The sequence below is a fragment of the Taudactylus pleione genome, unplaced genomic scaffold (genome assembly GCF_031769625.1).
Source record: "Taudactylus pleione unplaced genomic scaffold, aTauple2 ptg000282l, whole genome shotgun sequence".
NCBI classification, from domain to species: Eukaryota; Metazoa; Chordata; class Amphibia; order Anura; family Myobatrachidae; genus Taudactylus; species Taudactylus pleione.
The window spans coordinates 4,651,878-4,673,811 of record NW_028284684.1 but is presented as its reverse complement, the minus strand read 5'-3'; the positions used below and the strand labels follow the sequence as shown (position 1 = coordinate 4,673,811).

The 21,934-nt window shown below is 42.2% G+C and overlaps 1 protein-coding gene across 1 annotated transcript in view; it reads left to right on the top strand.

Moving 5' to 3' along the window:
* ADGRD1 (adhesion G protein-coupled receptor D1) overlaps positions 1 to 21,934 on the top strand; it is a 596,761-nt gene that overhangs the window by 486,961 nt on the left and 87,866 nt on the right. Inside the window, exon 21 of the mRNA XM_088482162.1 lies at positions 10,477 to 10,543. Coding sequence (XP_088338288.1) covers positions 10,477 to 10,543 — 67 coding nt within the window. The remainder of the gene's footprint in view (positions 1 to 10,476; positions 10,544 to 21,934) is intronic.

Below are 21,934 nucleotides of genomic sequence, written 5' to 3'. Positions count from 1 at the left end.
GCTGTGCTGTGTCCATCAGTAAAGACGTTCACGTGCATATATAAGCCCTGTAAAAAATAGATAAATTAAATTCTATTCTTTGTACTATTTGGTGCGCTTTACCCTAGTGCGCTTTGTTCACGTGCATATATAAGCCCTGTGGTTCCACGCAGTTTGTATTGAGCTGCAACATAATTTTTTTTTAAAATATATAGTTAAATTCTGTATATAGGCTGTGCTGTGTCCATCAGTAAAGACGTTCACGTGCATTTGTAAGCTCTGTGACTCTACGCAGTTTGAATTGAGCTGCAACATAAAAAAATCAAAATAAAAAATAATAGAATTAAATTCTATTGTTTGTACTGTTTGGTGCACTTTACCCTAGTGCACTTTGTTCACATGCATATATAATCCCTGTGGCCCCATGCAGTTTGACTTGATCTGTGACATCAAAAAATCTAAATAAAAAAATAAAATAAATTAAATTGTATTGTTTGTACTGTTTGGTACACTTTACCTTAGTGTGCTTTGTTCATGTGCATATACAAGCCACACAGTGATCTGCAAATTGAAAAATGGATAACGTTCAGTCTAGAGAAGGGCACCCAAATACTGTTGCTGCAGCTGCTGCCACCAGTTAGGATGATGATGCCAGTCCTTCAACATCATCTACTAAAGCCAATGCTCAAGGGCACAGAGGGTCTAAGGGCCTGATTCAGTATGGATCGCAACTGTGATCGCAATAGCAATTACGCATGCAGTTCCACTACGAAGATATGCTAATGTCTGTGATCGCTATGCCATACGCAGCCTAACATAAGGACGCCCACCTTACCTTACACAGATACGTAATACTTAGTAAGACTGCAAAACCATAGGTAACATCGAGTACAATCACAGCCTCACGCTCACTTGCACAAAGTCTGACCATACTCAGAAATTGCTAACCTCATCGCATGCAGTGCAAGCCCAAGCTGCGTATGGCATTGCAGTGGCTAATTTATGCACGCACCTGCATCTGTGTTGAAACGCATTGCCACACCTGCGTTTTCACTGACCACCCCTCCGACACCACCCAAATGGGTGTCTGCGCTTGAGGTCACTGAAACATATGTACAAAAAAAAAAGCTTTAACTAGAAGTTCATTTATTCATATTCAAAATGGCAACTGTGTATTTATGCACAGTGCTGTATTGTATTTGTTATGTAACTTTTATTGTTGATTTTAGGAACTGCAGTTCCCATATTAGATTTATTGTTGCCATTTTGAGTATGAATAAAATAACTTCTAGCTAAAGCTTTTTTGTTTAATACATATGTTTCAGTGATATCAGGCGCAGACACATAGTTATTTTTTATTCCTTGGTTTTCTGGCAGGAATCCCCCTATGTCAGCTGCCAGCGATTCACTGATGATCTCTGGTTGAATTCAGTGCTCCACCATTCTTTTTTCATCTACTTGACATTTACCTAGCACCTTCTAGAAGATAATAGCTAGATTCTGATTGGTTGCTATGGGCAACATCTCCACTTCTAAAAACTGTCACTTTAGTAAATATACCCCTAAGTGTGTCCACAATTTCTATGTGCGAGCCTGACCTTTCTGATACTGTTGTACTGACAGAGAATCCGCCTTCCACCATTTCTGTTCCCTCTGCAAATGTGGGGATGAGCAGCACAAATATAGCTCATGACATAGAAATTGAGGATGCCACCGAGGAATTGCAAGAGGATGATGGGGATATTTGTGTAGCTGAGGATATAGTTTGTGTAAGTCAGGCACCAGTGGAAGCAGCTCTTAGCCATGATGAAAGGAAGGCCGTTGTCATGGTATACAATCTGGAAGCCGGCTGCCTTAATACCGGCAGCCGGCCTCCTGACTGTCATATCCCGGTGAGGGATGAAATGCCGGGCGTCTAGATGTAGACGCCTGACATTTCCCCGACGCCGGGAGACAGGCGCCCGGCATCCCGATCGAAGAGATGCCAGGTGCCATGAGCAGACAGCCACGGGGGAGGGAGGGTTAGGTTTAGGGCACCCAGGGGGGGACTTTGGGTTAGGCACCCCCCGGGAGGGTTAGGGTCAGGCTAGGGGGAGGGAGGGTTAGGGTTAGGCACCCCCGGGGGGGACTTAGGGTTAGGCACCCCTAAGGAGGGTTAGGTTAGTTAGTACTTACCTATCCACGATCGGGATTTCCAGCGCTGTCGGGCTTCCGCTGCCGGGAACTCTGCTGATGTCGGCCAGGCGCTGCCGGGAATCGAACCACCGGCCATGTGGCCGGCATTATTTCATACCGATACCGTTGCCATGCTTCGACATAGGACCAACAAATGCACCTCTTATGTGTGGAATTATTTTTACCAAAATCCTGACAATTGTCAAGCCATTTGTAGTGTTTGTAAAGTAGAGGTAGGGACATTAATGGTCTAGTAACCTCCTCCCTTTTACGTAATTTGCAGCAAACTCATGAAATAATTTTGACAACATCAGAAACTGGTGCTAAAAAAATAGCAACAAACAGTCCAGCATCAGTTAGCTCTCTTCTCTCAAGTTCAACTAGATCCCAGCACCTGCAGTCTCTACTGCCAACACCTTCATACTCAGTATCCGTAGTAATGATTGGAGGTAGTCCTGCATTCAGTTTGTTAAGGCTAGGTGATTCCTCCCCTATCCAGGATTCCTCAGAAGAATCCATCAGTGCTAGGCCTGCTGCTACTGCTGTAGATGGATCTTAATCCCAGAAGTGGACCAAGAATACTACTATTTAAAAAAAAAAAAAAACTGACTGTGAAACAATCCTTTGCAAGAGGAAGCAAGTAAGACAGCTGTCACCCAGTCGAACAGCGGATAACTGATGCCATCACAGCTATGCTAGTATTAGATCTGTGTCCAATATCTGCCATTAATGCAGTGGATTTCAGACAGTTAATCCCCTGTACCAAATTCCATCTCAGGTTCCTTTTTACCCGAAAAGCCATTCCTCAGCTGTACCAGGATGTTAAAAAACCCTAATTATTGCATTACAAAATGCCAGTGTACCCACTGTCCCCTTAACAGATATGTGGAAAAGCGGTAGTGGGCAAACTAAAGATTACAAGGTATGTCACAGCAAAATGGCTTACCCCACTTGGACTCTCCTCAGGATTTGTGACTTCTGACAATGCCACCAATAAAATTGTGAGAGCATTACAGCTGGGTGGATTCCAACACATCTCATGTTTTACTCACACAATCAACTTGGTGGTACAGGGTTTTTTACAAAAATGACAGGGGCATTCAGCAGATGCTGTCTGTGTTCCTTAGTCCAGCACAGTGGAGAATGGTTTCCGTCTTGTGCAACATGCTCAAACCCTTTGAAGTAGCCACCTGTGAAGTGAGTTCAGATACTGCTAGCTTGAGTTAGGTGATTCCCCTAATTAGGCTTTTGGAAAATCAGATTGAGAAATTGAAGGAGGAGATTAAAGAAAATGGTTCCGCTAAGTATGTCGGACTTGTAGATCAAGTCCTTTGTGCCAATTTCTTGAAATGAGATCACTACATTTTGGTGACTATGCTTGATCCTAGGTTTAAGTTGTACATCGTATCTGTCTTTCCAACTGACCCAGATCTTAAGAGATGCAAATAGCTCTTGGTGATCAAGGTGGCAGCTCAAGTGGTACACGATACGACGACATCTCCTCCTTCAGTTTCTCTGGCATCTGCCAGGAAAAATCTCAGCTTTCCCAAAAGACCCAGTGGTGATGTAGAGGAGTCAACACAACATTATGACACCTGGTTGAGTCTAAAAGAATTGACGAAAATCAGTTACACCACTACCACGACTCCATCTGATAGGGTCACCATCCAAAGAATGGTGGAGGATTATTTTCATGACACTGTACACAGAGTCCCTTTGACTACTGGGAAGACAAAAAATCATAATGGAGGCCCTTTTACAGACTGGCTTTGCATTACCTAAGTTGGCCACCCCCCAGTGTGTACTCAGATAGAGTTTTCAGCACAGCTGGGAACCTTATCAGTGATTGGAGTAGGAGGCTACTTCCTCAAAATGTGTAAAAGATGATGTTCATCAAAAGGAACTGGAAATTCCATGAGGAAGAACTTTACCGCCAATTACATAAAAAAATAATAATACAGAGATACCTGTAATGGTGGATTCCAGCGGGGATGAATTAAGATTGTGTGAGAATGATGTGCACACTGATGAGGGTGAGGAATCAGATACGGAGAATTACCTCTTTCAGTTCCAACTGTAGTGAGGATTAACAACACTGTTAGCTGCCTAATGCCCATTGGTAGCTTGTTTTGTGTGGGCTCCAACAAACCAATCACTTCAGCCACAAGTGGCAGTCCCTGTCGCTGAGGTGATTGGTTTGTTAAACTGTGCATGTCCTGTTTAATATATACAACAGAAGGGTGGGTGGAAGGGCCCAAGAACAATTCAATCTTGCATCTCTTTTCTATGCATTATGCACTGTTTGGGGTATTGCTGACTGACATTTTTATAGTTTATTAAACTGCCATCCTGTCTGCCACTGCTGTGTGGCAATGTTTCATAGATGTCCTATATTTTTTTAAACTGCTGTGCCTTTGTGCCGCTGCTCTGATGCTTACTTTTTTTGTTTTGTTTCATACTGTATTTATTTCAACTAAAATCACAAAAAAGATAAACTTGCAAACTCATGCCTTTTTTCAACCTTGATTTGTAGATACCAACCTGGTTGCATTTTTTTTTTTAAACTTGAATTTCAATGTGTAACAATAGATGGGCTTGGCTTTCCTGGATCATAACAGCCATATTTGGTCAGATGCAACTCAAGCACCAAATGGAGAAGATATTTTGTGATGGTATCTGGATATGTTCTCCCCCCTCCTCTCCCTGGCTTCCCATACATAATCCCAGAAGCACAATGATAAGAGATGTTTAGTACTAGACATTAATAATCCCTCTGCCCCCTTCCTATTTAGAGCTTCCATTTTGTGTGCTGCCACATTAATAGTTCTTCCACCTGTTCAAAAATCAAAATGGGCAGGTACTGCACTGGCATTACTCCCATCGGTGGGAGGGCCCAAGGACAATTCCATCTTTTTTCTTTGTATTGAGAAAGAGAGAGAGGTCAGCCCCCGCCTCTCTCAGCCAATGAACAGCTCCCTCCATTGAAGTCAGGGGCTGACTTCTCTCAGCCAATGAACACTCAGATATGGCTCTACAAAGGCTAGAGCCGCGTCTGAGCTCTTCATCCTGGGGGTAACAACCATCGTGATTGTTACCTAGTTCGTGGTTCGTGTTTATTCGTTTTGTTATTTTACCAAGACCATGGATGCCTACGGGGAGAAGCAGACCAGTCCAAGTAATGTAGGTTAGTATGTGTGAGTGTGTATGTATTTATATATGTATTAAAACTTTACTTTCACGGTGTGTGTGTATTGTGTTTATTTAAACATTTCTTTACAGGTGCACTACAGGTACCAGTAGGCCCTTAATGCCCCGCATGCTGGTACTTGTGGTTCTACAAGTACCAGCATGCGTGGGAGGCTTGCTGGGACCTGCGGTTCTACTGTAAAGACACTGTTTATACACTTCTTTTTTTACACAACACCTACACTATCAACCCGCCATCCTCCACCCAGGGGTGGTGGGGATAGCCCTGGGCTATCAGCCTAGGCCAGGGGTGTCCGGGAGAGGGAGACTTCTTTATTGGGGGCTCCCCAGGGATCCCAGGCCTGGGATGACTAGCGGTCAGGGCTGATGCTGTGGCTTGGGGACCCGGTGAAAGGACTCCCCTGGCTGTGGCAACAGCCTCCCGCTAGAAAGGGTCCGGTGCTGGTTCTGTAGATTACAGGGGAATCCTACACATTTTTCCTCTGTAATTCCAGAACCAGGACAGGATCAGAGCCCAGTGCTGGTTGTGCTAAGTACAGGGGGAACCCTATGCAATTTTTTCCCTGTACTAACACAAACAGGACTGGCTATTAAAAGTCCAGTGCTGGTCCTGTTTTAGTGGGGGACCCCACGTCATTTTTTTCCTAAATTTAACTCTTTCCAAGCTTTTTACAGTAAGATACATGCATGCATCTCACTGATGTATGCATGTATCTGTGTCAATCTGACCTGCTCATGCTAAAATTGAAAGCATAAAGCAGGTCTATTCATTTTGGGATTTGATGTTCAATTTGAAGTTCGCTTTTGTGTTCGTTTTCAAATCAAATAATAGTAAATAAGGGATTTGTGTGTTGGTCTATGTAAAAGTACCGATGTTTTTCCGATGTTCGACTTTGAGTGCAATTTGAGTAAAATTCCATTTTAAGTTCGATTGTACATTCGATTTGGCCTTTAGTAAATATCCAAATGCAAAATCGAATGAAAATCTAATGCAAATCGAATGTCAAATCACAATAAAAGCAAAATTGAACTTTAGTAACTTTACCCCTTAATCTCTGAGCATAAGTAATATAGAGAGGGCTAACTGGCACCAAATACCCATTTTTTCATGCCAGAATGCCACATGTACCCACATCCTTAAAATATGTACCCCTGGGAACATGAGATTAGATCACTCCATCACTGCACAAAGAATAAACCCCTTGCAAGTTTATAGACTCAGATTGTGATGACAGGTATTCACATGGTCATTTGTCAAATGCCCAGGAGAGCCGCATTCCCAAAAAGTGATACATATATATATTTATTTTGTAAAATCTATCAACATCAGCAACAAACCAAGCTAGTTTCTTACATACTACATTTTTCTTTCAGTGCAGTTCTCTCACTCTATATGCTAAATCAATTCCTTCTTTATTGGAAAAAGAAATTTACCCTGTTGGCACCTCTAGGAACTCTGCAAACTGAGAACTTTGCCTAGAAAAAAAGGTTTTCAAGTGCTCTTATTGCAAAAGATATTGCCTGAGGCAGCACTCTCTATTTCGGAGCCTTGGGCTTGGTATGAGATATTTAACACTTTTCTACTTGGATTTTGTCTATATTCGTCTTTAAAGGCTCCAATTCATTGACGTTTTTCAAGATCGAATTTTCTTTAGTTTTTACATTTTATAGACCCCATTAAGTCTAACTACCTACCCTCCTCCTTATATATTGTATTATTATTTTCCTTTATATGTCGTCATAAGGGGTCCGTGGCACATAAGAGTACATAAAAAGAAACAGTATGAACAAAACAAGAAAAAAGTGACTTACAGTACAGAACATTGCAGAACATGGACAAGGTTTATAAACATTGCCGCAGCAGCAGACATAGGCCCTCATTCAGAGCCGTTCGCTATTTGCGGTCGTTCGTTTAAAAACAAGGGGTGGCTATTCAAATGATCTGTACGCACATTGTAGTCTGTTCACACCTCTAAGTCTGAACGAGCGAGCAAAACATACGCTCGTTTATTTGTTAAAAATGCCCCCTGGCCGCTCGCATCCTACGTCATGTCCGCTATTTATTAGATTAATCGAGTACATCGACCAGCGTATGAACTGCTCGCTATTCTTGTGGTTGGTGTTTGCTACCACAAATTTGCAAGCAGTTCTGGCTATAAAATAACCCAGTGACGTGAACAATGACGCTGCTGTTTTAAATATACACACCCATAAAACGCCCGTTTTGACCTTTAAGCACGCCTGCGTTCGGATCTCCACTCCCCATTTTCAAGCACCTTCCCCTGTTACCACCCACATACGCCTCATTCTGTCATTCAAAATAGCAGGCACTCGCTATATTGCGTACCAACGATTTTTGGCCGCACTGACTGGTTCGCGCATGCGTACTAAAAACCGTACGCATGCGCAGATGTGCAAACATCGCTCGGAACGAGCGTACTGCCGCTAACGAGCGGCTCTGAATGAGGGCCATAATACCCAAATGCGGGGGCGGCCAAACCCATGGTTTAGTGTTGTTGTTGGCAGTGGAAAGGAGTAAGGGGATGATGATATAAGAGAGAGAAGGAAAAGCACATGAGGGAAGAGGGCCCTGCTCGTGAGAGCTTACAATCTAAAGGGGAGTAGGGGACAGTCAGGGGTGACACAGAGGAGAGCGATATCTTCTAGACCTTTCTTCTCTGCAATATCACATCCCAGTTTTATCTTACATGTGCTAGGTAGTCAAGTAGGGGCTAATGCTGTTGAATGAAAATCCTGCCTATGAAATACAATAAAAAGCATGCTCATAAAAAAAAAGAAAAAATGACAGGAAACAATATTGTCATTATATTAGTTAGACCTCAAATTACTTCCGAATATAATTTACCCAGACTCCTTCTCAGATGATTATAATTTTAAAAATGGGAATATTCCAACATATAGAAACTGTGCAATTGGTGCATATTCCTAGTGGAAATATTCACTCCAGAGCGATAGAGAAAAAGCTCTGTGAAGCTGTGGCAGTCACTGTCATCAATTGCACATTGATCCTTTTAGTTGTATAATTATCCCATAAGCAATCTCTCAGACTTCCCATTTGTTGGACAAGGATATATACATATAAGACTGTACAAGAAGCTGATGATCACTGTGGTTGGCATTAAATAACAATGAATTGCATATATATATGTTGATAATGACACCAAGGTGATAATTTTATATTGGTGTAGAAGATTAAATATTCTAACTTAGACATATTTCATAAATGAATAAATGTAAAACGGTTGCAGCACTTATATATATCCATGAGTCTCATAGACAAATATCGATGTGGGATTTAACATGTACCAGGCACTTTTCAGTTATGTGCCGGATTTATTGCTTCATGTATCAAGACCCACAACTCCAGCTGCAGCAAATATGGTGTAGGATGTGTATTAAAAGACTGATATGTCACCAGTCACTGATGGAAATAAATGCGCTGTCAGCACAGAAAACTGTCATTGAACCAAACTTGTTTAGTGGTCTTGTTTACTCATGGTCTTGGTTTCAGACACTCAAGTATTCTGACATTTGGAAAACCTTCGGAAATTGTCAGATGTATTCCAAATGATTCTGCATTTTTCTCCCATGTCCCAAAAAAGCCCCAGCAGCATTCCATTCACCATAACACACATCCATATCAGTGGATTTCCAAGAGTTTCAGGAGTCTATTCATCATCGGGTACCGATGATAAAGTATCCACCTTGCTGCCGGGCATACTTATCACCAGAGCAATTCATCATTGCTGCGGTGCAGGGACAGAAGTAGCAGCGTTACTTATCTCTTCCCTTCGCAGCCTTCTGCACATGTGTGATCTGAGGCCTGGGAGGCAGTGAAAAGGCAGATCCCTCTTCGCATCCTTGGAACTCCTTCCAAAGGGCTGGGCTCCGAGAAAAAGCGCCATCTGAAGATGGCTTTTGTTCTCGCGGGCAACTCCGGTAAATTTACGTTTTCGGAGTTTGCTGAATATCAGGTGGTCATATCAGACCTCTGTTGATGAATGGCCCGTTAACTTAAATATTCGGAAGGGCCATTTTAGTTGTGATGAATAGGCCCCTTAGTGTTTAATTAATGTGTGAACCCTTTGAATATGCTCAGTATTGTACACTTACTGTTATTTTATTAGTATAACTGCATTGAAAGCTTTAAATATTCAGTCACTGTTTATCCCCCTTTACTGTCCTCAATCCCTCTCCACCCCAGCCATCTCTACTATCCCCTTCATCTCTCTCTCCCTATCTTACTGCTTGACCAGATAGGGTCTATGGATACACAGCCAATCTAGTCCCTGGTTTTAATTGCGGCCTTCTGGAGAAGCCATTCTCTCATGAAGGGGATGGAAGAAAGGCCTCCGCAGGTGGAATTAGTGGAGTTTTGTAGAAGGGAGGGGATGTGTAGTGTGTGAGTATGGGCTTATAATACTCACAACTGCTGCTTAAAAGAGCAGACACAAGCCTTCGGATGCAGTGCTGTCCAGGCAACAGGCAGCAGGTAATATACGTGGAAGGTGTTTGAAACATTAATCAGGGAAAATGTCACAGCCAACGTTACATCCTTCATGCACGCACATGCACGCACGCCTGATCACATCATTTTTATCGATACGGACAAATTTGACATCACTATCAGCTTCAGCTACACGTTAAAGAAGTACAAAATTATGTAGGATTGCAACTTTAATCACCCAATTAAAGTCTTCCAAATCTGTATTGATATGATGAAAAGCCTAATAATAAGACAAAGTAATGGGATACCAAGCACATGGAAACATGCAAATGTTAAGCTTTGCAGAAGTTTAATATAGCGTTTAACATTAAGTTCAGTGTTTCAATACATTTAAATGAAGTACATGCATGTAGTGCATACACTGTAATTAAATGGGCACATTGAAATGAATGGGAGTTGTTTTCAGGTTTTTGAACATACCAGGTGAATTCAGTGTTTTTGTTTTCACCAAACTCATTAAAAGTTGTTTAGTCAAAAGTTGGTGTTCTAGTGATTTTGATTAGATTATAAAAGGTGGGGAAAGCGGCCTTTAATATATCCTATTACAGTTGTATAATGCTCTAACTGGCTATCGCATTCTCTTCTAGTTGTTGGCTGTCATTGCAGAAAGGAGCAATATGGGCATTTGTGGCACCTGCACTGTTTGTCATTGTGGTAGGTATAATGTAAAGTACTAATAAATTATATATATATATATATATATATATATATATATATATATATATATATATATATATGCACTTTATGTATGGATATGCTAAATAACTCTAGGTCCTTTTTTAAATGAATGATATATAGTGTATTGTATAGTACATGTTCACATGATTTTGTTTAGAGCAATAGTTGGTTGCTATGCTATATTCTAAGTAATAAACGTACTTTCTATTAAAGATGAATAGGACTGTCATATAGCATAGTTACTTCTACAAAATATTTTCTTACAGTATTTGACACTATCCCTGTTACTGCTTATATCCAGGTATAGCACAGTGTCTTGTGAGAGAATGCATACTGTATTATTACTGCACTGAATGGTATACTGGGTTTCGTATTGGGTACGGGAATTCGGGTGATTCAGAGGTGGACGCAGTTGCAGTAGTGGCTGTGTCTTTTGGCGCAACCCCTACTCTGTGTTTATGATAATGCCGCAGTTGATGGGAGTCCTGTTGAGATGCCTACTGGCTGCGTCATATTTCCGCCGATGTACGTACAAAGACGCACTATCGGTGCACCATTGGATATTGCACCTGCCTAAAGTAGGCGCAGAAATCTGGTGGATCATGGCCACCGGTGTCAGTGCAACTGCATTTTTAGATGCAGTAGCTGACACCAACACATCCGTGTCTGTTAGCTACCTCCTAGTTACCACCCACAAATACCCATCAAAATTGCAGTACTGTGCAGTAACCATCGGGGCTCATGCGCAGGAGGATGCATGCAAAGAGGGAAATACATTGGCCACTTGCACCTGATGCCTTCCCTGCATCCACCTCTAAATCACCCCTATGTATGCAGTACTGTAAATATTGTAAGTATGTCAATCTCACAATGCTGGAGCTGGGATCCTGAAAAAGGTTTAGTGCTCTTTACTGCTTTTACCCTTGCAGGTAAAAATGCTGGTAAGCCGGCATTGTGAGGTCGACACTAATTGTGTACAATTTATTTCCCCACCCTCCTGTACAGATGGTGGAAAAGAAGATGTGTGGCCTGTGACAAGGAGGATGTGGTCTCTCAGTAAATGTGCATGCCTGGACAATAAAGGTTGAAGCAGACCAGGGGTGTGGTCCAAGCAATTGAGGGTGCAGACCTGCTGAAATAGAGCAACTACCATGTATCCAGGGACGTATTAAGAGAGCCGGGGGCCCATGTGCATTCCCCGTCCGGGGCCCCCTCCTCTCTGCCCGGCGGCCGACAGCAAACTGATGGCTTACCAGCAGTAGACTCTGGGCACTAGTCTGAGTCTATGCGCAGGTTGCCAGGAATATGGCGTTTTCCCAGCAATTTGCTCTCTGTGCATGCGCAAAATGCTGGGACCATGTTCTGGCATTTTGTGCAGGGCTCAGACACCCGTCGCTGGACATCGGAGAGTTAAGTATTAGATAATATGGGTGCAGGGTGTGCATATACACCGCACACCCTGCACCCATTCTAGGTATGCCCCTGCATGTAACTTACATGTAGATGGTGTAGGTACACATTCAGAGGCGCTTTAGGGGAGGAGAGGGCGCGTGTGGAGGCTCTGATCGAGCCCCTACTCTTCAGTGCCGCAGATCTCCGGGAACATGGCAACCGCACCATGTTCCCAGGACATATCTACTGCGCATGTGCAAATCACCAGGGGAATGGCCGCGGTGGCCATTTTCCCAGTGATTTCTGCAGTGCTGCAGCCAGCGCCAGGCCGGCAGAGAGGTAAGTATATGAAATTGGGTGCAGGATGTGCGGTGCTTGGGCCCCCCCCCAGGGGCCCATGTGCATCGCACACCTTGCACCCATTATAAAAAGGCCCCTGTACACATTGACATAGACTAATTATACGGTGGTACTTATTAGAGATGAGCGGGCCTGGTTCTCTGCGAACCGGACCAACACGAACATACCAGATCCGAGGGGGATCCGAGTCTGGATTGGGTCTTCCCGCCGGACTCGTTTCCAAAAACGAGGCAAAACGTCATCAATCCCGGCGTTGGATTCTTGCAGGTTTTGGATTGCATATAAGTCCCTTCCCGCGTTAATCGGCGCCATTTGCTTCACTCCGGCTGTGCTGCACTCTTTTGTGTGGCTGAGCTGTGGGCTGTGCTGAGTCCGTCCAGGGGCTGTGCAAAGTCCGTCCAGGGGCTGTGCGGAGTCCGTCCAGGGGCTTTGCTGTACTCTTCTGTGTGGCTGAGCTGTGGGCTGTGCGGAGTCCATCCAGGGGCTGTGCGGAGTCCGTCCAGGGGCTGTGCTGTGCTCCGTCCATACACTTCAGTGGCTGCTCCTGTGCTTAGTGCTGTACCCATCCCCTCCTGTGCTGCCGACCTACCTTTCCTGTGTCCACCTGATCCAGTACTGCCAACCATCCAGTTTGGTGTCCATCTACTCTTCTGCTGCCGACACTCCTGTCTGGTGTGCCATCTACTCCAGTGTTGTCCACGCACTTGTCCGCTGTCCATCTGCTCCAGTGCTGCTAACGCACCTGACCGGTGTCCATCCAAACCAGTGCTGCTGACGCACCTGTCCAGTGTCCATCTGCTTCAGTGCTGCTGATGCACCTGTCCGTTGTCTATCTGCTCCAGTGTTAAAAAATAAATACATTTAAAAAAAAATAATTTTTCAAAAATGAAAAATGAAAAGAAAGTATGCAAAAAAGTAAAAAAAAAAGTTAAAAAAGAATTGGTTTTTTTTGTGCTGTAACCCAGTGTATACCTAACACAAGTACTGTTACGCTGCAGGCCGTACCCCAGTGTAGCCATACAAGTACTGTGACGCTGCAGGTCGTACCCCAGTGAATCCTTACAAGTACTGTGACGCTAATAAAAAGTATAGTGGTCGCTCACATCAGCTTAATGATATTGCACAGGTGTTTGTAAAGAGCGGGGTTTACACTGAACCACAGAAAAAAAGGGACTTTCCCTCCAGCACGTGAACCCCTTAATGTTAGGGACGCCGGTATAGAGGAGCCTTGACTCTGGCCCCGCGCTTAATCATATATTTGTAAATGTATGCAACTAATACCTCTGAATTTCTATTATCATGTAGGGTTCAAGTGTTCTTGCTGATATTGCTGGAAGGATGTTCCTTTTTTTCTGAAGTACTGTGACGCTGCAGACTATACCCCAGTGTGTATCTATAACACAAGTACTGTGACGCCTCAGGCCGTACCCCAGTGTATCCATAACACAAGTACTGTGACGCAGCAGGCCGTACCCCAGTGTATCTATACAAGTACTGTGACGCTGCAGGCTGTGCCCCAGTGTGCATCCATAACACTAGTACTGTGATACCTCAGGCCGTACCCCAGTGTGTATCCATAACACATGTACAGTGACACAGCAGTCCGTACCCTTAGTGTGTATCCAGGGGAGCAGCGAGCGTGGCTCAGCTCATCAGCAGGAGATTCCCCCACCAGTCGAATGGCTGATCTCCGGCACCCTGCAACAGTAAGGGGGGGGGGGGGAGGATATCTGATTAAGGGGGAATATCTGTATGTGTGAAGGGAGGGGAGCTTTGTTAAGTGGAAGGGCTGTGTGTGCATGAGTGCGTGCGGGGGTTGGTCTGTGTGAGGAGGGGGGATCATTGTGAGGGGGAGAACTGTGTGTGTATGTGTGTGAAGGGGGATCTGAGTGAGGAGAAGAACTGAGTGAGAGGGGGAGTGCTGTGTGTGTGAGGGGAGGCTGAGTGAGGGGGGAGAGCTGTGTAAGGTGAGGTGAGCTGTGTAAGGGGGAGTTGTGGCGGGTCTGAATGAGGGGGTATCATTGTGTGTGTTTGAAAGGAAGAGATATGTGTGAGAAGGGGGAAGATCTGAGTGAGTGGCGGGAGCTGTGACAAATATATACTCTGTATGTATTTATATACATTAATATGTAGCTCCGAGGCAGTATTTTGCGTAGGGCCCTGTGGGCTCTAGGACTGAACAGAAGGGAGGGAGGTGGAGCCATGGGCAATATCAAAGATGGAGGAGGAGGCAGTCCCCTCCCACCATCACCCCCGGCTTCTCCTCTTTTCCACCTTTTCCAGGTGGGTCCCACCTACCACCCTGGCCTTGACATCACCCGGCCCGGTGTGCACCGAGGAGAGAACATGACGGCTGTGTCCCTGCTGCTGAGGGGAGGCCTGAGCCGGGTGCTGCTGCTGAGAGCCCGGGTGGTGGCACCCGTGACTGAAAGAAGCCTGAGTGGTGAGTCTTTAAATTTAATGGGGTGTTAGGCACTAGCGCTATGGTGGTCCTCACCTAGATATTGGGAGCTGCTGTGCATACGAGTTGTCCAGACTCGTAAGTAAGTATATAGAAGGAATAGAGAAGTATTATGTCCAGCGCTAACCAAAAAAGTGGAATAGTCAAAGAAAAACAGAGAACTATGTAATCAATGTATAAATAAAATATGTTTATTTATATTTAAGATGTTGCAATGAAGATGGCAACAGTTGTAGAAATTGTATCTGTTAGTATGGCACTTACTGGGAAGTTCAGATGGCTCCTTTAGGGTGCCTCTTTCCGTAGGTTGGAGCTATACCTATGTTACCTATGGCCAATTGCTCTGGAATTGATTGAGCTGGCAATATTGTGCTCAGTTCAAAAACTTCTTGTAAAATCACCTTGGTTGCAGGTTACATAAGTGGACTCCTTAAGGGTGTCCCTTTCCGTACAGCACTTTGTGCCTGCATCTCCCTTTTAACACTGTTCGTGACAACCTTCTCGGTGTATGTATACAATCTTCCTATCATCAAATTGCCCTATGCTTGATATTATGGCATAAGTATTGATAGATATTGATGATAGGTATTGATGGATATCTGTATATATTCACACACTGTCCTCCTGTATATGCGTGTCCAGTCTTGTGGAGGTACAGGTGTGGTGAGGGGTCTTGGTCTGCCCTTGCTAAGGGGTGACCTTCCGCATGTTCAAATGTACCATACGTCCCCTCACAAGTAGTGTTCAACAGAAAATTGTATGTGTGAGTCCCAGCGGCGGCGTCCCGCACTGCTGGTCTTACCGGTGGTGATCACTTTTGTAGTGGAGCTTCACCGCATCCCGTGTAGACTCTGTCAGCCGATGGTAGTGAAGACACCTTCCTCCTGCTGAGACGTCGTATGTTGAGACTGAGTCCGGAAAGCGTTGAATGGCGTGAAGCTACTGTTATGTCTCCTGCTGCATACACGAGCAGTAGGTATGGGGTCACGTGTCGCGTGTGGAACAACGCGTTTCAGCCTGTGGGCCTTCCTCAAGGTTACACGCAAAACACATGGGTGTTGCTTAAATTCATCAGTCCTCCAATCATGATGCATGGGCGTGCCTTTCCTGTCAATCATGCTTATATAGTGTATTTCTTAACTTTCTATCTTCTCTGGATTTATAATATGGATATACCCGAAAAATAAACGGTGAATCCACTAGTGCTCTATAATATTAAATCTATTCTTCCTATGTTGTACATGAAGAAAGTAGGAAATGCAGCATAATATCAGATATGACTCTATAACGGTGGAAAATAGGAGAATGTATTTTCTATCTAAACTGCAGCTTCTTCCTTTCATAAATGATATAGATATAGGGAATCACTCTGTATAATTTAATGATGATGTTTCATGAATATTTAATCTATTATTCTATTTACTGTAATAAAAACTGCATGTGCCATCGTATTCTAGTTATATAGGTGTTGTCCATGAATTTATTATGGTACACATAATGGGGAGATTTCTGAATCTTACCTACCTCAATATCTAAATGATACCGTTGACTATCTTATTATAAAGATAGTGGACTATTACTATTGTTCCATAAATGTAAATGAAATCGTATACCAACATAGAACGAGGGATAATTATATACATATATCAATGTGCCAGTTATTCTAGTTTTTATGGTAGTGTGCACCATCTCATTATTTTGTTTTTTAAAAAAATATATATATATTTTTGTGTGTTGTTGAGACATAGTGTCCTTATTTAACATTGGCCACTAGTGTATTTACCGCATATTCTTAATCATCGCACATAATTATATGTATATATCTATGGGTCTCTAGTTGATGAATCCACTTTTTGTATATTCATTCTAATGGTATATTCCAAGATCATCATTTTAGTAGTATACTGTTGTTAAAGTCTACATTTAGTCCTTTCGGTGTCATAGTTTTCAAATTAAAGATCCATTTCATCTCTTGTTTATCCAAGATGTTCAAATGATTACCCCCTCTCCAGTTTCTCTGTGGTTGTTCTATGGCTATGAAAATCAAACATGATGGATCGGATCTGTGTACCTCCTTATAGTGTCTTGAGACACTATGGTTGTCATATCCAATTTTAATGTTCCGTATGTGTTCATACAGCCTGTTCTTAAGTGGTCTTATTGTCCTGCCTATATATTCCAGCATATGACCCCTTTCGTGTCACATGTGATTTGTTGATTGATTCGAAAAATCTTATCCACTGTCTTGGATTGGAATTCTACGTGTCTATTCGTGGTTCTATTTCTCATATTTTTGCACCCTGTACACTTCCCACGGTATAAGAATCCCCTCGGTTGTTCTGTAAATGGTAATGTAGTTTGTATGTAGGAAGTGGGTTTTATGTGGTTTTTCACCAATTTCTTTTTTATGTCTGGGGCTTTTCTAAAGACAATGTCTGGAGTGGTACCCAGTATCTCGTGAAGATCATCATCTTGTAATAGAATGTCCCAATGTTTTTTCAAACTATGTTTAATTTTGTTGGCTGATTTATTGAATTGTGTGATGAAATAGATCCGTTCTTTTTTGTCTTTTTCTCCTACTGTCTTTTTTTCTAACAGTGATTGTCTGTCCATTAATTTCGCCTCTGTAAAGGCTTGTTTCACTATTATAGGGTCATATGATTTTTCAATAAAATGGTCACTTAATTGTCTACCTTGTTCTTCATAATCCTCTAATTTTGAACAATTACGCCTAATCCTTCTAAACTGTCCTTTTGGTATATTATCAAGCCAAGTTTTATGGTGCCCACTGGTAGATAGTATATAACTATTTACATCTACGTTTTTCTTGTATGTTCTTGTATGTATCTGATTGTCACTTATAAATATCTCTAGATCTAAAAATTGTACTTTATCTTGACTAATCTGTGTGGTAAACCTGAGATTGTAATTATTTGTTTCCATATATGTCAGGAACTCTTGTAGGGATGATTCTGTGCCCTTCCAGATGAAAATGATGTCATCTATATATCTCCGCCACAGGATGAGACTCGCGCCAAACTCATGCCCACTCCATATGTGGTCATTCTCCCATTTCCCCATAAACAGGTTGGCGTAGCTTGGCGCGACCCTCGAACCCAATGGCGGTTCCTGTGGTCTGTAAATAGAATGTGTTCGCGAACCACACATAATTGTGATGTAATATAAAGTGTATAATGTCTAAAATGAAGTCAATTTGCATGGAACTCATGTCGTTTTTGTTTTGAAGGTAGTGCCTTGTGGCTTGTAGTCCCTGTGTATGGTCAATAATGCTATACAGTGAAGCTACATCACTTGTAGCTAACCAGTAGTCTGATTGCCATTCTATTTCTTGAAGAGTAGTTAATATGTCCGTAGAATCTCTGATGTATGATGGAAATGATTTCACAGAATCCTGTAAAAATGTATCTGCATATTGTGAAAGATTCGCTGTTAGGGAATTAATCCCTGAAATAATCGGACGTCCTGGTGGATTGGTGCTGTCCTTATGTATTTTTGGTAAGTGGTAAAATACCAGTATTATTGGGAATTGATTCTGTAGAAAACTGAATTCTTGTTTTGTGAGTATACCATTATCCTGGCCATATTTCAATAATTTGTCCATTTCAATTTTGAATTGTGTTGTTGCGTCATTTTTCAATATGCGATATGTATTCTTGTCATCTAGTATTCTTAGTGACTCATCTATGTACTTCTTCTTGTCTAATACCACAATCCCTCCCCCCTTATCTGCCGGCTTTATTATTATATTCTCATTTTTCTCCAAATCCCTCAGTGCTTTTGTTTCCTTATTAGTAAGATTGTCTTTATTACCTGTACTATATTTAGATTTTATGTGGTTCTCTATATGCTCTATATCTTTCATAACCATGGTTTCAAATGTTTTTATATGGTGACTCTTTAGATGACTAGGAAAAAAACTGGATGGAGGTTTCAGTTGAGTGTGTTTAAATCTTGGCTTCTCCATGTTGTTGACATTGTCATAGTTTCTTATAATTGGATTGCTACTAAAATATTTTATTTAAGTAAGTTTCCTTGTGAATGCTTGTAAATCACAGTAAATGTCAAATTTATTTGCTGATTTGGTTGGTGCAAATTTTAAACCCTTTGCCAGAACACTTTCTTGTTCTTTGGTTAAGTTGATTTCGCTAAGATTAAAAATACATGGTTTATTTCTACCTACATGACTTCTTTTAGTTGTTTTTTGTTTTTTTGTTACGTTCCCCTCCTCTACATCCTCGTCTGGTTCTGTTGTTTTTCGTTTTATCTTTTGTGTTGGTGTACTCACTTGTTCTGTTAATTTGACAGGTTGGCAGGCCTTCCGGCCTGCCTCCAAATCTAAAAAATTGTCGTCCCATGATTGTGTGTTTGATGTTCCTTGTGTTCCAACAATGTGAATATCTTCTCCAATTAATAATTTAGGTACATCCGTATTCAATGAGTTGTTTATCGTGCTTATCATGTTCTGATTGTGAATGTTATTATATGTCCTTTGTGTAGTTACCCAACCCTGATCGAATGATAATCTAGCTAGTTCATCCTCAATGCCATCATCCTCAATTTCATAAATCGAGAACGATGGTATATCTGATGCTTCTGAAGTAGATGCTCTACTGTCTATTTCTACTATTTTAGTATTTCGTTTCCATCTTTGTGTTATAGACTTCCTGTGTATCTTAGTCATGTATTCCTGATATGTCAATCCAGTGTCTTTGTATAGTTATTTCTGATGGTAAGTTTTCCCATGGTCAATTCTGTTGGTGGTATCGCTTTTTAGCTTATTGTTTCTATTTTCTTTTGTCTTTGATTCTTCTCTCACCTTGTCTTTTTTTATTATTATTATTTTTTTCTTTTATTTTTCCTGGTGATCCCTGTTTATGTTTCCTCTGTTTCGTTTTGTTATTTTGATCTCTCAAAATCTTTTTAATTTTAATCTGTATTAATTGATTTTCTTTGTTTGTCAATCTGTTTCTATATATGTTTTCTAAATCAGAGTATCCTGGATCCTCCTTATAGGGATCTAATAATGTACTTGTAATTTCTATTTGTGATGCCAAAGCCGTCAAATCTTCTAAATGTTTTGTGTTAATCAATTTCATTAGTTCAATCGAACAGTTGTGTAAAATAAGATTCCATTGTTCTATAAATGAGTCATCTCTTATATGGTGTGTTGGTTTCTTTTTAATTTTAAGACCTTTAGGTATGGAATTATGTGTTATGTACCATTCCAGTATATATCTATCCCACCATACTCGTGTTTCCTTATATATTAATTTTTCTAGAGAAATGAAATTCTCTTAAAAATTTATGGGTGGTGTTAGTGGCAGATTTTGTTCAAGTTTTTTTATTTCTAGAGTGGCCCTATCGAGACGAGTGTCTCTAATGTCTAGTATACCCATACGTGGTAAGAAAAATTGTCAGTGGGTTACCACAAAGCTGCTGGTGTCTAGAAGGACAGTAGGCTTTAAATTTAATGGGGTGTTAGGCACTAGCACTATGGTGGTCCTCACCTAGATATTGGGAGCTGCTGGGCATACGAGTTGTCCACTCATAAGTAAGTATCATAAGGAATAGAGAAGTATTATGTCCAGCGCTAACCAAAAAAGTGGAATAGTCAAAGAAAAACAGAGAACTATGTAATCAATGTATAAATAAAATGTTTATTTATATTTAAGATGTTGCTATGAAGATGGCAACAGTTGTAGAAATGGTATCTGTTAGTATGGCACTTACTGGGAAGTTCAGATGGCTCCTTTAGAGTGCCTCTTTCCGTAGGTTAGAGCTATACCTATGTTACCTATGGCCAATTGCTCTGGAATTGATTGAGCTGGCAATATTGTGCTCAGTTCAAAAACTTCTTGTAAAATCACCTTGGTTGCAGGTTACATAAGTGGACTCCTTAAGGGTGTCCCTTTCCGTACAGCACATTGTGCCTACGTCTCCCTTTTAACACTGTTCGTGACAACCTTCTCGGTGTATGTATACAATCTTCCTATCATCAAATTGCCCTATGCTTGATATTATGGCATAAGTATTGATAGATATTGATGATAGGTATTGATGGATATCTGTATATATTCACACACTGTCCTCCTGTATATGCGTGTCCAGTCTTGTGGAGGTACAGGTGTGGTGAGGGGTCTTGGTCTGCCCTTGCTAAGGGGTGACCTTCCGCATGTTCATTGTACCATACGTCCCCTCACAAGCAGTGTTCAACAGAAAATTGTATGTGTGAGTCCCAGCGGCGGCGTCCCGCACTGCTGGTCTTACCGGTGGTGATCACTTTTGTAGTGGAGCTTCACCGCATCCCGTGTAGACTCTGTCAGCCGTTGGTAGTGAAGACACCTTCCTCCTGCTGAGACGTCGTATGTTGAGACTGAGGGCCTGATTCAGAGCCACTCGTAAGCGGCAGCTCGTTCGCTCCGAGCGATGTTTGCCCAACTGCGCAAGCGTACGGATCGTTATACGCATGCGCGAACCTGTCAGTGCGGCCGAAAATCATGTGCTCGCAAAATAGCGAATGCCTGCTAATTTGAGTGACAGGATGAGGCGTATGTGGGTGGTAACAGGGGAAGGTGCTTGAAAACGGGGAGTGGAGATCTGATCGCAGGCGTGCTTAAAGGTCAAAACGGGCGTTTTATGGGTGTGCATATTTAAAACAGCAGCGTCATTGACCACGTCACTGGGTTATTTTTTAGCCAGAACTGCTCGCAAAATTGTGGTAGCAAAACCAACCACAAGAATAGCGAGCAGCTCATACCCTGTTCGATGTACTCGATTAATCTAATAAATAGCGGACATGACGTAGGATGCGAGCAGCCAGGGGGCGTAGTTTCCCAAAAAACGACCGCAAGTTTTGTTCGCTCGTTCAGACCTAGAGGCGTGAACAGACCGCAAACAGCGAACGGTTCATTTGAATAGCCACCCCTATTTTCTGGACGAGCGAGCGCAAATAGCGACCGGCTCTGAATCAGGCCCGGAGTCCGGAAAGCTTTGATTGGCGTGAAGCTACTGTTATGTCTCCTGCTGCAAAGGACAGTTTAGAAGGATTAGGCGTAATTGTTCAAAATTAGAGGATTATGAAAAACAAGGTAGACAATTAAGTGACCAATTTATCGAAAAATCATATGACCCTA